Below are 18,885 nucleotides of genomic sequence, written 5' to 3' on the forward strand. Positions count from 1 at the left end.
GTCTTAGTCAACCCGTTCCGTGCGGGATTCAAACCTTGGGTCTCCAGTGTGGGAGACGGGCACGCTAACAGTCAGTCTGTGAAACATGATTTTCTCAAGCGTCCCCCTGGAAATCTAGTCCCTTCCGAATAGGGCTAGTTTTAATCAATGATACCTTAGTCACATTTTGGTCATGCTGCATAATGGTTAAACTGATAATAATCTTTATTTTGCATTATTCTACATTTCAGCAGAATTATTGCACTTTCACATATAAGCACAAATCAAGAGAATGTCAACTCATATGGAAGGTTTTTTTTTTTTTAACCTCATCTAGTATACTGATTTACTATAGGCTATTTATCATATAAATGAGCAAAATCTTTTTCTACATTATGAAAACTAGTAAGACAAGTTCTCTAAAAGATAAAAGTGAAATTCCAATAATTCCAAATGACATTAATGAGACAGCCATTAATTTACTTTATTGTCACACAGTGCAATTATTCACTAACCACAATTGCAAACAATATAGTTGAGATCCATGTTTGGATTTATTAAAGTTCATCACTGAGAAGCTTTGATTGCAGATCAAGTCTCAGTAAACAGTGCATGCAGCTCATGAAGGAACACAGACTTGGTGAATTACATTTGTATTTGAACAGAATATCCCAGCGGAGATGGCTAAACTCCAGCTTGCTTGCTTGTTTTTCAGTGTTTTCAGATCATTGGCCCTTCTTCCGCAGTGTTGAAAGAGCTTGTGCACATGGTTGCCAGATTGCAAAGATTAAGTATTTAGTTAAGAGTATTTAAACTCTTGACATCCGGTAACCGCAAACATGAAAGTTAATACTAATCGCTTGTACTGCAGTCTGTAATGTCTTGTCTTTATCTATCTTTCTGTCTATCCATCCATCCATATATCCGCCTGCCTGCCTGTCGTTCTATCATTGTGTCTGTAAATCTGTCTGTCTATTGTTCTTCCATCCATTCATCCAGGGCTTGACATTAGCACCCACCAAATGCGGTTGGATTTCAGCAGTGCCGTGTAACGCAGTCACTTCTACTTGCCACTTTGTCGAGTGCCTCACTGACTCGTTTCATTTGTTCCGGATGAATATTGTTGCTGTTACGTGGTTTGAATTTTGGTTTGGAATTGTGCATATTGTACATAATTTTACACATTTTGTGCTCACATCCAAAGGTGTTTTTCACATATTTAGATTTTTTGACTGTACAATTCTAAAACAATGTGCTATCTTAATGTGCAAGGTGTCATCTTTTTCAGAAAAAGATTAGCTTTCAACTAATTACAGTTATTGACCATTATTGTGTGTGGTGAGTTTGTAAATAGAATTTAAATAGACCAAAAAAAAAAGACGAGAATAAATTTACTGATTTTTATTTAGAAAAAAACTGGAAAAATCATGAACAAAAGAAACTAACACTTTAAAGTTGAAAAATGAACTATAATACATAGATACAAGTCTTTTTATGACATTGGGTTGCACAGTTTTCATTTAGGACACTTTATTTCATACACGCACACATACAAATGCACGCATTCATAGGCACGCACACATACAAATGCACGCATTCATAGGCACGCACACATACACATGCACTCACTACATGCTTAGATACGTGAAAGAGTAACGGCCATCCGCTTCCCAAGTTTCATTAAAAATCATCCCAATCCCCTCTTCTGCTGTCTAACACTTCTTTCGCCATGTATTTGTTCATTTCTTTTATTATTTTATGCAATCCAAAACACTCTAACCTGCCGCACTTCGTATCTCTCTGTTCAAATCCTTCCTTCCCGTGCTGCTGTCGTTTGCAGACGGAAAGCATGAAATTACTTTAATAAGCCATATATTGCCAAAAACGCATGTTGTCTACTGTCAGGGGCAAATGAATGAGTTACGGTCAAATGAATATAGCTTGCTGGTATGTGTCGGCGACGACACAGCCGGTTCTAAAGGGTTAAACACAGTCACTTATGTTTTAAGTGAATGGAAACAGTTGAGAAAGAAAACACATGTTTAACAGTACGGTATAATGGATCTGTGTGTCAGGTCTTAGTGACAGCAGCCTGATATACTTGCTGCCAAATTATGAGATAATATTAAAAATATCTATATGGCAGTTTTTCCCCATGGTATCGGTCAAAATTGTGGCCAGTGAAAATGCTGAGTGGCTTAGTAACTTTGGAAAACTACTAGCCACAGTGACTGGTGAGCAAAAAAGTTGATGTCAAGCCCTGCATCCATCCATCCATCTATCCATCCATCCATCTTTCCATCTTCATTTAAAATCCAACCTAATACAAAAAAAAAGACAGACATGTTGTAGGTATATGTAAGATGTAAATATCTAATATGTAAAACTATTTTTGAGTACAACTAGTCTTTTTTGTGTTCATCTGACCCTGTTCAGGCACATTACTTGAAGGCATTCACATGAGCAGCATTCTTGTGTACGAAAACAGCTATATGGAATGAACCTAAATACAAGGGTCTCGAGCAATGTTTTTAAAAGTTGGACCATGTTTAACTTGACACAATTTTAGCCTGATATACAGGAAAATTCACTTAAAACATTGTGTTTGGTCTGGGTAGAAACTGTTCAAGGCCTTGTGATGTTGCTAGGTAGAAAGATGGCTGCAGGGCAGATAAGACCAGCAGATTAGCATCCATCACGAACAACCATTGATCAAACTCACACTAAGGGCAAGAACCAAGCAGCCGCGGCAGAAAGAAAACCAACAAGGTCTCATCAAAGAGATTGAGAGAGAGAAAGTGAACGAGATGGAAGAATGGATCCGCAGAGAGATAGATGAGACGAACCCATTGGCCAACCAATGATGCTCTTGGGAGTTTGAGAGGTCCTCGTTTATATCCAGAACCTCATTAGTGGACAGAAAATGTACATTAGGTGAAAGAGCCAGATTACTTTATATATAAATGTATATTTGCTCTTGATATGCCCGCACATCCCCCACAAGATAAGGGCTCTTCAGCACTGCATCAGATGTGCTATCATGTACTTTAAAGTACCTCTGCGGGCACAGAGGAGAAAAGACTTCCATAATAATTAAGCTCTTTATATCCATCTCTTTCTGTTCAGAAAGACCAACCCTGAAACCTCTGCCTTCAGACATTATATGCATTTGGTTATAGCCCTACTTGAGTTTTCAGAAACCCTGGTTTGTGTCAAAACAGCCCTGTATTATGACTTAAGTGATGTGGATTAGTTTCATGATTTTCAGAGCAAACCTCAAATTGTTTATGGGTAAAGGTGTCAGTGTTGGTTTTGTGTTACGTATATTTATAGCTATATATAGTATGACTTTTGACTTTAAACAGACTTTATAGCTCAGAGTGCTGTTTATCTTCTTTTGCAACACTGGTACCAGAATGTGGCACTATGTACAATATCAGCTATGACAGCTTAACTGTGTACCACCGGCATGCAGTACTAACACTCACAGTTCATCTCCTTGGGAAACTCAAGTATAGACTAAACAAAATTGCCAGACGGTGTAACTCTAGGATAGTCTCAACTTGGAGAAGTTATATAGACAGCAGGATGTTCTAGAAGCTCCTATAGACTCTATAGGATCTCGATTTGTTCTGCGTGGCTATACAGCTTCATAAGTTTCTTTTCTCCTTTCAGTTCCTCCTCAGATCGTGGTGCGTCCCCGGGATCAGATCTCTGCCCAAGGCCGTACTGTCACCTTTCTTTGTGGAACGAAGGGAAATCCCCCTCCTGCTGTGTTCTGGCAGAAAGAAGGCAGTCAGGTAAGAGACAACAGTACACACATGCACGCCGGGGAACCCTTACAGTCAGTGTCAAAACATATCAAGGTATCTGCCGAATACTTTCATTGTACTTGGCCAAACTCTTAACTTGTGAACAGGATTTTTGAAGAAAAATTTAGCATTGTTTTGGAAAGATTTTAAGACAAAAAGACACAAACAAAACAAGTCTCTTAGACTGTAATCTGTCTAATGACTGATGGGTTTGGGTCAACTGTGCTCAGAAAAACATTAAAGCTATTAAAAGTCTTGCTGTTGTGTTATTTATGCAATGGACCAAAAAGTATTTGAACGGATAAGCCAATGTGATTAAATGATGATTAAATGATTCACGTATTTTGACACTTTCTGGTTATCAAATTTGACCTTAAGGGGAGACACCCCAGGTGAATAGAAAAAAACAAAAAACTAATAGATATCAGCATGAAACTTCTCCAGTTGATTACTTACATTAAGACAATATCTTTTGTAATACAAGTTTTTAGATTATTTGTTTATTTATATGCAAATTAGGTATTATCTCATTACATATGCGCACATTTGCGTATATTTCCAGAAGAGAAATCTGAACATTGGATAAAGCCAGATTCAAAAGTCTTGTTTCATTGTGTTGACATATTAGAGTCAAAGGTTTTACAGAGGGGATTTTGGATATCTCTTTTTATCACTCCATTAATCAGAAAAAAAACTGTCAACAGCCGTAAAAAAATCAATTTTCGCCCTGTTTTTAGGTATAAAATGTTGTATAAATCAGAATCTGAATGATATATGAACAAACCCCTCTGTAAAAACCTTAAGAATATAGATAGGAATACAACTGGAAAGTTTGGTGTATGTAAGTGCTGCTGAAGTGGAGATTTCTGGCTCAGAGTATGAGAAAAAAAATATTTTGAGAAAACGGCCTTTAAAGATTTTTTGTATTGTAAAAATTCATACTTTTTTAGTGGAAACAACTATTTACAGACATAATATCTTATCAAATCATTAGCAATCAACAATACAAACCACCTAAAACACATCAAAACTTTTAACACAGCATTTATGGCCTTCAACTGAACAGAACCCCAGTAAAAAACAGTCAAAAACCACTCTGGAAATGTCAGAGCACGTCACGTGATGCATCTGAACGAATCACGTTGTCAGAAATTGACATCAGCCAATGAGATTTCGCTTTTAGAGTTAAATGCCTCATTGTACTTTCAAGATTGGTTGCTGATAAAAAAGGAAATTACCATATTTGGATCCTACAACATTGTACAGGAGAGAGAGAGCTTTCCAAGGTATATGTGATGACAGGGTGAAATCTACAGACGCAAATAGACAAAGTGTAGTAAAATAAAGACCTACAGTATAGGTGTATTTTGGACTTTTTTTCACCACAAGTCTGAAAGACGACATGTTATTGAAGACAAATAGCCCAAAATCTCAAAATTGACCAGTGAAAAAAAAAACAATGTTTTTGCCTGCAGTGTCTCCCCTTAAGGAGAACTTATTCTATACCCATTGAAAATCATCATGATACCAGGTCATTGCAAAAGTGCCTCGTAAAAGTGATTGTTTTAATGCAACCACATTCATACTCTGTGACCAGAGTGTCCAAATATTTTTTTGAGGTCACTTGTTATGGGATCATGCACTGTAGATCTGTGAGTGACACCTTTAATATTGTGAGTAGGAAGGCAAGTCTAGTGCCCATATAGGCTTGGAATCTGATGGATTTATTTTTCATTATCCATGTTTGACTTGATCTGATATCTATATTTGATAGGAGCTCTCTGAACACAATTCTGTGTGTGTGTTCTCATAAAAGGGAGGGGGGGGGGGGGTTACATTTTGGAGGGGGGGGGGGGGGGGGGGGGTTTGGATGAAATATGACCTGGACATTTTACAGTCAGTTTTCATGATTTTTATGTGAATTAAAAGAATAGTTCACTTAAAAATTTAAATTCTGTCATCGTTTACTCACCCTCAAGTTGTTTCTAACCTGTATGCATTTCTGTCTTCAGCTGAACACAAAAGAAGATATTTTGAAGAATGTTGGTAGCCAAACAATTGATGTACCCCATTGACTTCCATAGTATTTATTTTTCCTTCTATAGAAGTCAATGGGGTACATCAACTGTCTGGTTACCGACATTCTTCAAAATATCTTCCTTTGTGTTCAGCAGAAGAAATAAATTCATACCGGCTTGAAACAACTTGAGGGTGAGTAAATGGTGACAGAATTTTCATTTTTAAGTGAACTATTCCTTTAATATGTATTAGTGTAATTTTATAAAAAGCCAGAAGAATTACATCGTTTTTTTAAAGTGCTTTCAGATTCAGAGAGACAAAGAGAAAGAAATAGACAGCCTTGCAGCCATTTTGAATACTAGTGACATATAACTCGACTCACCGGGTTAGAAGGAACTCTGGGATTTCTGCAGGAGCTTGTTCACGTTTGTGTCTCCTCATTGGGTCAAGGGAGGATAGAGCGTGTCCTTGGGCCCAGCTAGATAGCATGCTCTTGTCTCTATTAATAAAGCTCAGTAGAAGAAATGAAATTATAAGCCTCTAGTTGTTCTAAAGCACTTGGAGGAAGGAAGCAGGTTCCCACATCCCTCTCACCTTCCTTTCTTACATCCGTTCATCCTTGTTTTCTTCATCGAGCAGAGTGTGTCATAGGCCAGAGGTGATCATATATCCGCTGTACAGCGGGCCATGAACTCTTCTCCAGTTAATCTCTCATCTATTCTTTGTTTTTTCTGTGTATATGTGTGGCCGATCTTTGAGGTCAGTAGATCTAGAACAGAACTGAGGATGAGGGTGAGTCCGGTCAGAGCCAGAGGGCTAGGGTGAGGGGGTCACCGGATTATCCCCAAAAATGAAACAGTGACACACACACTGCCAAGTGGGAACAATAGGGCAGCTGTCAGTGTTGAAGCCTCATGCAAGAGGAAGACTCCTTAAGATCCTTCGGCCTTGTCTTTTGTGCATCTGGCATTCTTCCTGACCTCCCTCTCTAAAACACCAGCTGAGATAATGCAGCTATTGTTCGGCCCATGTGTGGATGTGAAGCTCAGCGGTCAACTAAATTTATGCCCAAGTATCGCATTGAATGCACAGTGATGTTCTATTAATGTAAATGCAAATCAGCCATTTCATCCAAGCTCTTAAATCTTAAGTGATTGTGATGAGTCATAAATTATATCAGCAGACTGATTGTCTCATATCCTTTTTAATACATTTATAATTTGTTGTACAAACAGTCACGAGCAGTAACGCAACATAAATTATCTGATAAAGCAATATGCCACAAGAGGCTGCATGTTAAAGTGAGTTTACTATGGTCAAGGGTGTTGAAAATGGTAAAATCACGGTTATGCACAGCCTAGATTGAGCTTTTTGTATTAATAATAAAAAAAACATAATATATATTGGTCTGAGCTAAAAAGCATCAATTTAAATGTCTGTTTTTTTGATGGTGTTTAACAATATTTGTCGGTCTGAACAGGTCCTGCTGTTTCCCAGTCAGCCACCTTCGCAAGCAGGACGTTTTTCCGTGTCGTTAAGTGGAGAGCTGACCATTACAGATGTGCACAGCGAGGATTCTGGGTACTACATCTGCCAGGCCATCAGTGTGGCAGGTAGCATCTTGACCAAAGCCCTGCTGGAGGTGGAAAGCAGTAAGTGAATACTTTAAACTAGCTTTTGACAGACGCACACACACACATATACAGTTGCCCTTTTATACACCCCCACCAGCTCCATCAAACACTGGCAGTCAGCTTGCATTGATATTTTAATATCAATCTAACTACATGAAAGATGCAGAACTGTACATTTAATTGAATTGCCTATGTGAGGCCTTATCACAAAGATTTGTGTAATATTTTTTTTTTGCCGTTTGAACAAATTGCCGCTTCACCCCGCTGGAGCCTTTTTGCTCTCAACCAAAATAAATTCAAAAGTCTTCAAAGCCTCCTCAAATTAAAATTTCTGCAATCCGCAAATGAGAGAACAGCAGGAAGCACTGGAGACGTAATCAGAAAGGACAGGGCGCAATCGCGCTATGCAAATAACCCCAGGAACATATGCCGCCTCCGTCATGCTCCCCAGTAACAGGATAAACTGTTTATGTGTACTCCACATGTGTGCGCCTGTACCAAACTGCGTCTCAGCACATCACACGAAAAACCTTCGCCAAGAGTCCAATGATTTCGCAGGGTGCTGTAGGTTTGCTAAAGAAAACAAAACAGGCTTATGAAATGTAAACGTATTTCCCAGAAACCCCTCTGACCCTGGCATGTTGACATCATCTGAATGATGTTTGATGTAAGTTTCTAACCTGATACATAATGAAATGATGTATGGAAGGACATATTTATGTCCACGCAGGGTCACTGCACCCAAGGACATAGTTTTTATATGAAACTCGTGGCTATGAATTTCACATCAAGTAAGAATACAGCGCAGCTTGTTTGAGCGATACAGCTCTCATCTTCCTTTCTGACCTTATGGTCTTTTGGTTATCGTTACCGTAGCAGAGGGAAAATGTCAGAGATGCAGGCTGCCTTTCCCATGTTCTTGTTTTTTGCAAATGAGAATACTAAAGTAACTGAATTGTCAATTATTTGTCTATGGACTTTTCTCCTCGGTCAGTAGACAGTGGGGTTTTTTCAGCTCTTGTCAAACAAATAATAAATTATTCATAGAAACGCGTTCGTGTTAGACCATCACATTGGTCTATAGAGGGAGATGCAGCTAAACGTGAAGAAATAGAAGAGGAAATTGTAGAAGAACAGAGGCCAGTGCAATTATTCTAGAGTGTCGTGTTGAAACGGAAGGTGCGGAAAAAATTTCTTCCCTATTTTGGCGTACATATCAGAGTGAAACAGCTTCTGGAATGAGAAAAAAATGATTTGTTTTTGTCCTCGGGAATTTATTGGATCGTAGGAAGTTGGGTGTTGTTAACTAAATGGATGCAGATCTGTATGCCATGCAGGCAGTTGTGGAGGATATTTAGTCCCACTCTCGTTTCAAGGGTGAGGTGAGGTTAACGTTTTTAATTTAAAGATTACGAGAGGTTATGAATTTAAAAAAAAAATTATGCTGTGCAGTGATAAATCATTTATAATAAACACTGCAACATTCTGTAAAAAAATTGTCAATTCATGGTGACTTTAAAAAAGCATATTTTTTTTATGTACATCATTATTAAATTTTTTTTTTTAAAGAAGACTCTTATGCCCACCAAGGTTGCATTTATTTGATCAAAAATACAGTAAAAACAGAAATGAAAAATATATATATTTTCTAAAGTTTTTTAAAATGTAATTTATTCCTAGCTGAATTTTCAGCAGCCATTATTTCTGTCTTCAGTGTCACATGGTCCTTCAGAAATCATTTCATAACCATCAATGTTAAAAACAGTTTTTTTTGTTTTGTTTTTGGAAACCTTAAAGGGGTCATATAATGCCATTTTTGTACAAGCTAATATGATTCTTTAGGGTCTAAATTAAAAGTCTGTAATATACTTCAATTAAAAATTCTCATTAGTATTGAGAAACATGAAAGCATTGACGTTGATCGTGGGGAATATTCCCTTCAAAAACAAACTCAGCCACTGCGTCTTCAGCGGTTCTGGATTTAGGAACATCAATATGACTGCTGTGTTCGTTATTACACCCAAGAACAGAACACTACAATCGCTTAGACGCCATTCTGCTCATAGACAGTGCTCCAGCTATCAACAATGACCGCGCCGGTCCGCGCGGATTATGATTGACTGCTCGCTCACGAGCGAGGGCGGGTCTGTGTTGAAACGCTGCTGTCAATCAACAATCATGGGAGGGGGCGTCGATTTTGTGACGTCACAAAATCGAACGGCTTGATTTGAGATGGGGGAAAACATATAAGAAGATAAAAAAAAAAAACACTGGATGGATTTTTATCATTTTATGATGGTTGTGTACAGGCACTGCCAACACACGTTTCAGTACAATCAACTTGTAAAAGTGCATGTACCATTATATGACCCCTTTAATACATGTTTTCCAGGATTCTTTTGTAAATAGAAAGTTCAAAAGCATTTATTTGAAATTGAAATCTTTTGCAACATTATAAATATCTTTACTGTCATTTTTGATCAATGTAATGCATCCTTGCAGAATAAAATTATTAATTACTGTCAAAATAACAACAACAACAAAAATGTACTGACTCCAAACTTACAGTAGTGTAAATTATATTTTCCCACATCCAGCTTGGAATGGAGCGTAGCATAAGTCCAAACACCACCACTACTGATGATTTCATTAAAACTCTTCTTGGGGGTGAAAAATGTGTTGTATTTAAAAGCATGCAGTCTTAGAATAGATCCATCTTTACCATTTGACACGTAAATGTTGTACAGCAATCCTAAATGGACAGAATATTTTTATTATAACGCAGTTCAGCCTGCTAAAGGTGCATTTGGCTCATTTCCGTTGGGCAATAACATTATACATTCATTTCGAAAAGAGTTTATAGCTGTACTACGACTTGATCAAATGATGCCAAGAGGCCTGGGCCATTGATCTAATTCAATTCAAATGAATTACTGATCTTTTCAGTTTGGTGGGCTGTAGTTTGGAAAGAGTTTGAAACAGTTACACAAATTCAGTCAATTTCTGTGTCTTCTTCTTTTTCTGAATGCATCAATGCACAGATGAATTAAGCCATGGGCATGTGATACTGTTTTTATTTGTTGTATTTACTTCATGTTATACCAAGTGATGATATTGTATTTTACCATCATGCCACTCTCCGAATCTCTATTATCATAATTCATAGTTTGTCTTTTTCATCAATCTCTTGAGTATCAGTTGAACAAGGTGGGTGATATGGTGGTTACATGCAAATTCGGCTCTTGTGGCCCACGCCTCTCTCATTCTCTTAACCCTAGGCCCATCCGATCGGATCCCCCCCATCATCCGCCAAGGCCCAGCCAACCAGACGCTTGCTCCAGGCACCACAGCCCAATTGCAGTGCCACGTGATGGGCAACCCTCTTCCGAGCATCCAATGGGAGCGTGATGGGCAGAGAATCCTGGGCAACGACGAGCGCATTAGCCTAATGGAAAATGGCACTTTACAAATCACAGCCTTGCAGGTACTTCAGTCAAGATAGTGTTTAAGTGAGCACACTAGGGTCTGTTTTTCAGCTTATACAGCTTTTATTCTCCAAAATGCTAATACCGGTGGGTATTAACATATGGTTATTTCAAATTAGCACGTCCCGTCACAGGCGGCTCTTTTTCCTCAGAGACAACATATGCAATCGATGATATTCCTGACAAACGGATTTCCAGACACACATCACTCACCGCGCCACATTTTCAGACACGCCTGATTGACACACAGATGATTGCTGTAAAATGTCATTACCGCTATCCGATCAATGGCGGGGGCATAAAACGCGCAATTGAGTTTACAGCAAACAGGCAGGCTTAATTAGCGGATCGATTTTAATACTTGTTCCGTGGACAGTTTCGGGGTGACCCAGCCGCTTATGCGAGAGTTGTGCAAGGCGATAAAACCTGTAATTATGATCGTAATGGGAACGTGTGCTGTCGTTAGTGTTGGCGCATGCTAGCCTAATGAAACCCATTCCTCAAGGCTTCAAGGGTGAGTGCGATTGCAAGTTTCACCTGAGGTCACGGCACCGCTGTGAAAAGACCTGATGTGTTAATTGATTGTGCCAGGGAATGATTAACAATCACTCATGCCTTAATTAAAGGCTCATTCTGGGATATAGAAAGGTACGGAGGCTAGCAATCTTTATGTGCTACTCTCAGCATCCCTGTACTCTCTGCAATGTTTGTAATGCATTAAATGTGCCCTTGCTATTCAGTACAGTGGACTGAACGCGGACAGCTAGTGCCAAAAAATTGTGTGAATTTAAGTAGCAGCCTCGTTTATCAGTGAGGATTTAGGCTTTTGTGTTGAATTTTTGTTTATTTGGCTTGTATGCTTTGTTCAGATGGACATCTTTGGCACTGGTGTTTGCCCTGTCCTCTCTGGTCTGATGCCTTCATTGGCCCCCTTTAGTCCACGATTACCCAGCATGATGGAAGAGCACAAGGGGCACGGAGACTGGGGTTTGCACAGATGGTAGCGTACGAGTGTGTGGGAGAAAGGGAGAGCGCTGTGAATAGGTGCCATTATACCGGGAGATTCGCCAGAAAGTGCCTGCTCTCGACTGTGCCAAGGGAGTGAGGAAAAGAGAAATGAGGAAAAGAATGAGTGAGCCTGTTAGTCAGAGAAAAGCTAATAGCTTTTTTCTTCATTGAACACTAAGGGAGAATTTTTGAAGAATATCATGGGCCACTATATTTAGTTTGGTAAAAGTGAATAAAGATGGTGCTGTCAAGCTCCAAAATGACTAAAAGCAGTCCATATGACTTGTGCGCTATATTTCTAAAGCCTTCTAAAACCACACAATAGTTTTGTGCAAGGAACAGTTCAGTGTTGTTTTTAGAATTATACTAGTATTCATATTTTGAATTAGCTTTTGTTTTTATATTACCTGTAAAATTTTGTAATCCGTTTTTATTTTAGTATTTTTGTTGTGCTTTTGTCATCTTAATTGATTTTTCTTTTTATTTTCCTATTTAGCTTTAATTTATTTTTATTTCAGTGTTGTTGCCATTTTAAGACTTTAGCTTGATTTTCTTTATTTCAATTAGTTGCCAAGTTTTTTAAGTTTAATCATCTAATATTTATTGACACTTACTTTCAGTAATTAAAAATAATTTTAATAGTTTTAGTTACCAGTAACAATAGTGGAACAGACTAAAATGAAGTCGTTCATGAGAGAAGTGATGTCTGATTCATGACACAATTCTTTTGAGTCAAATTTCTTCAATTTATTGGTTGATTCAGTTCACAGTTCACAAAATGTGTTAAACCAGCATTTAACAGAAGATATGCACAGATAAATCATTTTTAATAAACATTGCAATATTCCAGTAAAAAAAAAAAAAAACAGTCAATTTTGATTTCATGGTGACTTATTTTGTGAACTGTGAGCTGAATCAACTGATTCATTAAAAAGATCAGACACAAAAGATTCATTCATGAATCAGACTGATTTGGTTCTCAAATTAAATTGACTTAATGAACTGATTGTAGTGGTTAAAAGCCCACTTGAGCCCACTCTTCAGTGATTAATGAATTATATTTCAGTTTTTTCATCATGTAATGCTATTTTATGACTTTAGAAGACTTGAAATATAACACACAAGTCATATTGACCACTTTTGCGATACGTTTATGGTGCTTTTGGTGTTCTTTTTTAAAGTTTAAAACCTCAGTTGCCATTCATTGTTATTACATGGAAAAGAGCAACCAGCACCTTCTTCAAAATATTCTTTCCACAGAAGAAATTCATACAGGTTTCGAATGAGGGTGTGTAAATGATGACAGGGTGAACTATTCCTTTAAATAAGTAGAAGATGTGAATGCATCCTCAAAATATTTATCTCCCTATTTCCTTTTCTGCTCATACATTTTTAAGTGCGTGTTTAGCGCTGAGCCCAGAGCTGCCATCCGTGATTAATCAGTCGATGCCCGGTTGCTTACCTCTCTCTCCACCAATGACCAGCCAGCACAGCAGAGGTCTAACCAATGAGGTTATCCACTCAAACAAGGAAGAGGTCACAGAGGAAAGTGTTTCTACACCTTCTGTTTGCTCACCTCCTCCTCCTCCTTCTCCTAGGAGAGTTTCATAAGTGACCAAAATAACACTCTCAACAACACACTCCTGTACTGCCTGAGGATATAAAGCTACTCTTCAATACACGGGTATAGTCTCAGACAAGGCATTTTCTGTCTTTTCTAATAATATCAGTGTTTATGTCAGCTCCTGTTTAATTTATGCTAACATGTGCATTATGCTTTTCTCCACATAAAAATGAGATTAAAGCTGAAACAGACACATCACAAGTGAGCAGACATTCGGGGTCATTGTGTGTGTGTGTGTGTGTGCGTGCGTGTGTGTGTGTGTGTGTGTGTGTGTGTGTGTGTGTGTGTGTGCATAACCGATGAGTCAAATCCTCAGACGTGTCATTGGTGCCCCTGAGCTGCCAGCACTATTAGATCGCTGTCATGGAGAGAGAGAAAGAGTAAAGCTTTACTACATCTCTCACTGTCGTAAGCAATTTCTGCCTGACTTCTCCCCTCGGCCCTGTGGTAAAAATGTAATGCCCCTCGCCCCTCCCCACCTCTCACCAATTTGTCTTCGTATTTCCTTTTTCTTTTTGCACATTGAGCACACCTATGCTAACTCAGATGATAGACACTCTTAAATTGAACTGACAGATGAAAATTCCCACAATGGGAAGATTTTAAGATTCACAGAGACACTCTATGAAAACAATCTCAAACTGATGGATTCATCTGATTAAACTGTTCAGCATGGTTTGTTTTTTAAATTGTTTTATGGATTAGACTGTTGCGTATTGATTTCTATCTATTGTTATTTGCATATACTACCATTTGAAAGTGTTATGTCACATTTTTTTAAAGAAATTAATACTTTTATACAGTGAGGATGCATTAAATTGATCAAAAGCATCTCTAGTTTCAACATTGATAATAATAATGGTTTCTTGAGCATCAAATCAGCATATTAGAATGATTACTGAAGGATCATGTGACACTGGAGAGTGCAGTAATGAATTATGAAAATTCAGCTTTGACATCACAGGAATAAATTACATTTTAAAATATATATTTAAATAGAAAACAGTTATTTCAAATTGTAATACAATTTCACATGATTACAGTTAGTGTTTTACTGTATTTTTAAGATACAGTAAGAATAAGAGACTTCTTCCGAAAACATTAAAACATCTTACCAACTCCAAACTTTTGAATTGTACTGTATATTTTTGTGTAAAGGGCTGAAACAAAATATTTGTTGCACCAAAAAATTATATTGTCACCTTAAATATGGATTATATTTGTATTTGCAGTTAGCATCTACTTGACATATGGACTCTTTTCCACAACCTAGGGAGCTGCCTTGCTGTCTGCTCCCTACATAGACAGCATCTTAACTGAAATGGACTCATATAATTTATTTTAGAATGCTGTACATAGGCAGCATCTCCATTTGTCATAACAGTGTTGCATGTGCTAAGTGTACTTGAATTTATTTAATTTTTTTAAATTTGTTTGCTGTTTGCTACACTGATCGTGATACTCTAATAAGCATAAATACAATTGACAAATATTGAATAAAATAGGCCATTTTAACTATATTAAATTATTTGTATGTATACTTTTTGGTATTGAATGAATTACATGTATTTATAATTTTGTGTACTTGTCCACCCACTTAGATGCATTGTTTTTTTGTTTTTTTTTGCACCGAACTCTTCATAGAGCATTGTGGGATTTCCTTCTTAGTGAAAGATACAGTTTATGGTTTGCCCATAATAGAAGTAATTATTTTGTGTTTGCATTGGACAACATACACATCTCACTAGGTTTCACAACAGCACATTATTGTCTTCCTGTCAGCAACTTCAAGAGTAATAGGAAAAAAATTGCAGTTGATCCTGTATTATTGTGAAATAATAGGCAATTTCGAAGAATTTGTGCTCATTTGTCAAGATTTCCACGCTGCTCCAAGCGGAGTGAGGCAATGCATTGTGCTCGAGTTTTATCCATACAAATGCTGACCCTGAGCCTGTTGTTGCTAGGAAACGGACTCCGGGGCCTACACCTGTGTTGCCTCCAGTTTAAGTGGAGAGACGAGCTGGAGTGGCGTACTCGCAGTGAAAGGTAAAAAAACACACACAAGTACTTCATCACCGCCTTTATGTGTCCTTATCTTTGACAAACTGCATCATATCATCTTCAAACCGCAATAATCCGCCGAGGAAGCCGCTTCCATTGCAAATTTACTCAGCAAATATATGTCCTTTTACCAGATGTCAGCATATGGAGTAGTGCTGACCTGAGATCGGGTTTTTCCTCACCAATATTGATTTCTATTATAATGTCCTATAAATCTAGACAAATACAGAAACAGCAAGTGTTTTCTGTTAGATTCTGCAAACGGGACCATAGGTCACATGGATAACGGGATGATAACTCGGACCAATATGATTATGAACATGGCATGCTAAAATCCTAATCTTATCTTTACAGAGAGTGGTGGTCTCTCTGCACCCCCGGTTTCAGAGCCCTACCAGCTGCCTGGTCCACCCCAGAAACCTGTCGTAACTGACGTGACCCGTAACAGCGTGACCCTGACCTGGCAACCGAATGCACATGAGGGTGGGGCGGCTGTCACCTCTTACATCATTGAGGCTTTCAGGTGAGTGAGCGCACACTGTAAGCATCCCCATGCAGGTCCCTTCCTGTTTGTTTTCCTCCCTACACTAGATAATATTGTCTCTTGCCAGAAGCTACTACAAGGGTCCATTCTTCATTTTTTATTAATTCTGTGTCACTGTCCAGCGTAGCTGGTCGGCCGTGACAGACGGGGTAATACTGCTGCGTGGCTGCCCCGTCCCTGACCCCTTCCCCCTCGCTCTACTGCTCCTCACAGTCATACAGGGGCAGCTACATCCTGCACTCACATCTCACGTCCTGCTCGCTACAATCACTCCCCTCAGGCGGCAACCTACTGCCAGAGAGATCTAAATTAATAGCAACTGTATTGGTTTTCTACAATTGAATTTCAGACATAGACTGGAGAACTCAGGCTTATTTAAAGGGGATATATTTTCATGAATTATTGAATTATTCTACACATCCAGGTTTCTTGTGCCAATTTAGTAATTCTAAATTTACGTGACAATATTCCACCCTCTCTTTGACAGGTTTGAAACTGTGCCTTTATGTAAACTACCTCTTTTTTGATTGGCTAACCTCTGAATACCAGCAAAGCTCACACTGTTGCTCCTTAGAGCATTTGGTGGTTTTGAGCTCATAGTTTTGACATTATCACAATTTATGAATTATTGGGCTTGGTGGACCAGTTAGGGACATTGTGTTGGAGTATATAATGAAATTTTTTTGCAATGTAAAGTATTTATTTTGCAAAATTGACAAAAAAGGTAATACAAAATGTTAAAATGCATATATATATATACATATATATATATATATATATATATATATATATATATATATATATATATATATATATATATATATATATATATATATATATATACATATATACAGTGAGGAAAATAAGTATTTGAACACCCTGCTATTTTGCAAGTTCTCCCACTTGGAAATCATGGAGGGGTCTGAAATTGTCATCGTAGGTGCATGTCCACTGTGAGAGACATAATCTAAAAAAAAAAATCCAGAAATCACAATATATGATTTTTTAACTATTTATTTGTATGATACAGCTGCAAATAAGTATTTGAACACCTGTCTATCAGCTAGAATTCTGACCCTCAAAGACCTGTTAGTCTGCCTTTAAAATGTCCACCTCCACTCCATTTATTATCCTAAATTAGATGCACCTGTTTGAGGTCGTTAGCTGCATAAAGACACCTGTCCACCCCATACAATCAGTAAGAATCCAACTACTAACATGGCCAAGACCAAAGAGCTGTCCAAAGACACTAGAGACAAAATTGTACACCTCCACAAGGCTGGAAAGGGCTACGGGGAAATTGCCAAGCAGCTTGGTGAAAAAAGGTCCACTGTTGGAGCAATCATTAGAAAATGGAAGAAGCTAAACATGACTGTCAGTCTCCCTCGGACTGGGGCTCCATGCAAGATCTCACCTCGTGGGGTCTCAATGATCCTAAGAAAGGTGAGAAATCAGCCCAGAACTACACGGGAGGAGCTGGTCAATGACCTGAAAAGAGCTGGAACCACCGTTTCCAAGGTTACTGTTGGTAATACATTAAGACGTCATGGTTTGAAATCATGCATGGCACGGAAGGTTCCCCTGCTTAAACCAGCACATGTCAAGGCCCGTCTTAAGTTTGCCAATGACCATTTGGATGATCCAGAGGAGTCATGGGAGAAAGTCATGTGGTCAGATGAGACCAAAATAGAACTTTTTGGTCATAATTCCACTAAACGTGTTTGGAGGAAGAAGAATGATGAGTACCATCCCAAGAACACCATCCCTACTGTGAAGCATGGGGGTGGTAGCATCATGCTTTGGGGGTGTTTTTCTGCACATGGGACAGGGCGACTGCACTGTATTAAGGAGAGGATGACCGGGGCCATGTATTGCGAGATTTTGGGGAACAACCACCTTCCCTCAGTTAGAGCATTGAAGATGGGTCGAGGCTGGGTCTTCCAACATGACAATGACCCGAAGCACACAGCCAGGATAACCAAGGAGTGGCTCTGTAAGAAGCATATCAAGGTTCTGGCGTGGCCTAGCCAGTCTCCAGACCTAAACCCAATAGAGAATCTTTGGAGGGAGCTCAAACTCCGTGTTTCTCAGCGACAGCCCAGAAACCTGACTGATCTAGAGAAGATCTGTGTGGAGGAGTGGGCCAAAATCCCTCCTGCAGTGTGTGCAAACCTGGTGAAAAACTACAGGAAACGTTTGACCTCTGTAATTGCAAACAAAGGCTACTGTACCAAATATTAACATTGATTTTCTCAGGTGTTCAAATACTTATTTGCAGCTGTATCATACAAATAAATAGTTAAAAAATCATACATTGTGATTTCTGGATTTTTTTTTTTAGATTATGTCTCTCACAGTGGACATGCACCTACGATGACAATTTCAGACCCCTCCATGATTTCTAAGTGGGAGATCTTGCAAAATAGCAGGGTGTTCAAATACTTATTTTCCTCACTGTATGTATATATATATATATATATATATATATATATATATATATATATATATATATATATATATATATATATATACATATATATATATATATGTATGGTTTTTGGTTTTCAGTCTATGAGAGGTTTATTCGTGGAAACTAAGCTTGAGATATCGGAGTATGGCATGCTAATGAATTCAGATATAGTCCACACAGACACTTCTTTAAGCTATTGTAAGATGACTAAAATGGGGCTACCTCTAATTACAGAACCAAGGTCCTGCA

At 38.3% G+C, this 18,885-nt stretch overlaps 1 protein-coding gene across 6 annotated transcripts in view; it reads left to right on the forward strand.

Annotated features, from left to right (window-relative positions):
• Positions 1-18,885, forward strand: part of robo3 (roundabout, axon guidance receptor, homolog 3) — a 152,244-nt gene that overhangs the window by 116,204 nt on the left and 17,155 nt on the right. For all 6 annotated transcript variants that reach the window (XM_079860347.1, XM_079860346.1, XM_079860345.1 and 3 more), the window contains 5 exons: positions 3,655-3,779; positions 7,291-7,462; positions 10,723-10,928; positions 15,526-15,607; positions 15,977-16,145. In XM_079860347.1, coding sequence (XP_079716473.1) covers positions 3,655-3,779; positions 7,291-7,462; positions 10,723-10,928; positions 15,526-15,607; positions 15,977-16,145 — 754 coding nt within the window. The remainder of the gene's footprint in view (positions 1-3,654; positions 3,780-7,290; positions 7,463-10,722; positions 10,929-15,525; positions 15,608-15,976; positions 16,146-18,885) is intronic.

Source organism: Squalius cephalus (genome assembly GCF_949319135.1).
Source record: "Squalius cephalus genome assembly, chromosome: 24".
In the NCBI taxonomy this organism is placed as follows: domain Eukaryota; kingdom Metazoa; phylum Chordata; class Actinopteri; order Cypriniformes; family Leuciscidae; genus Squalius; species Squalius cephalus.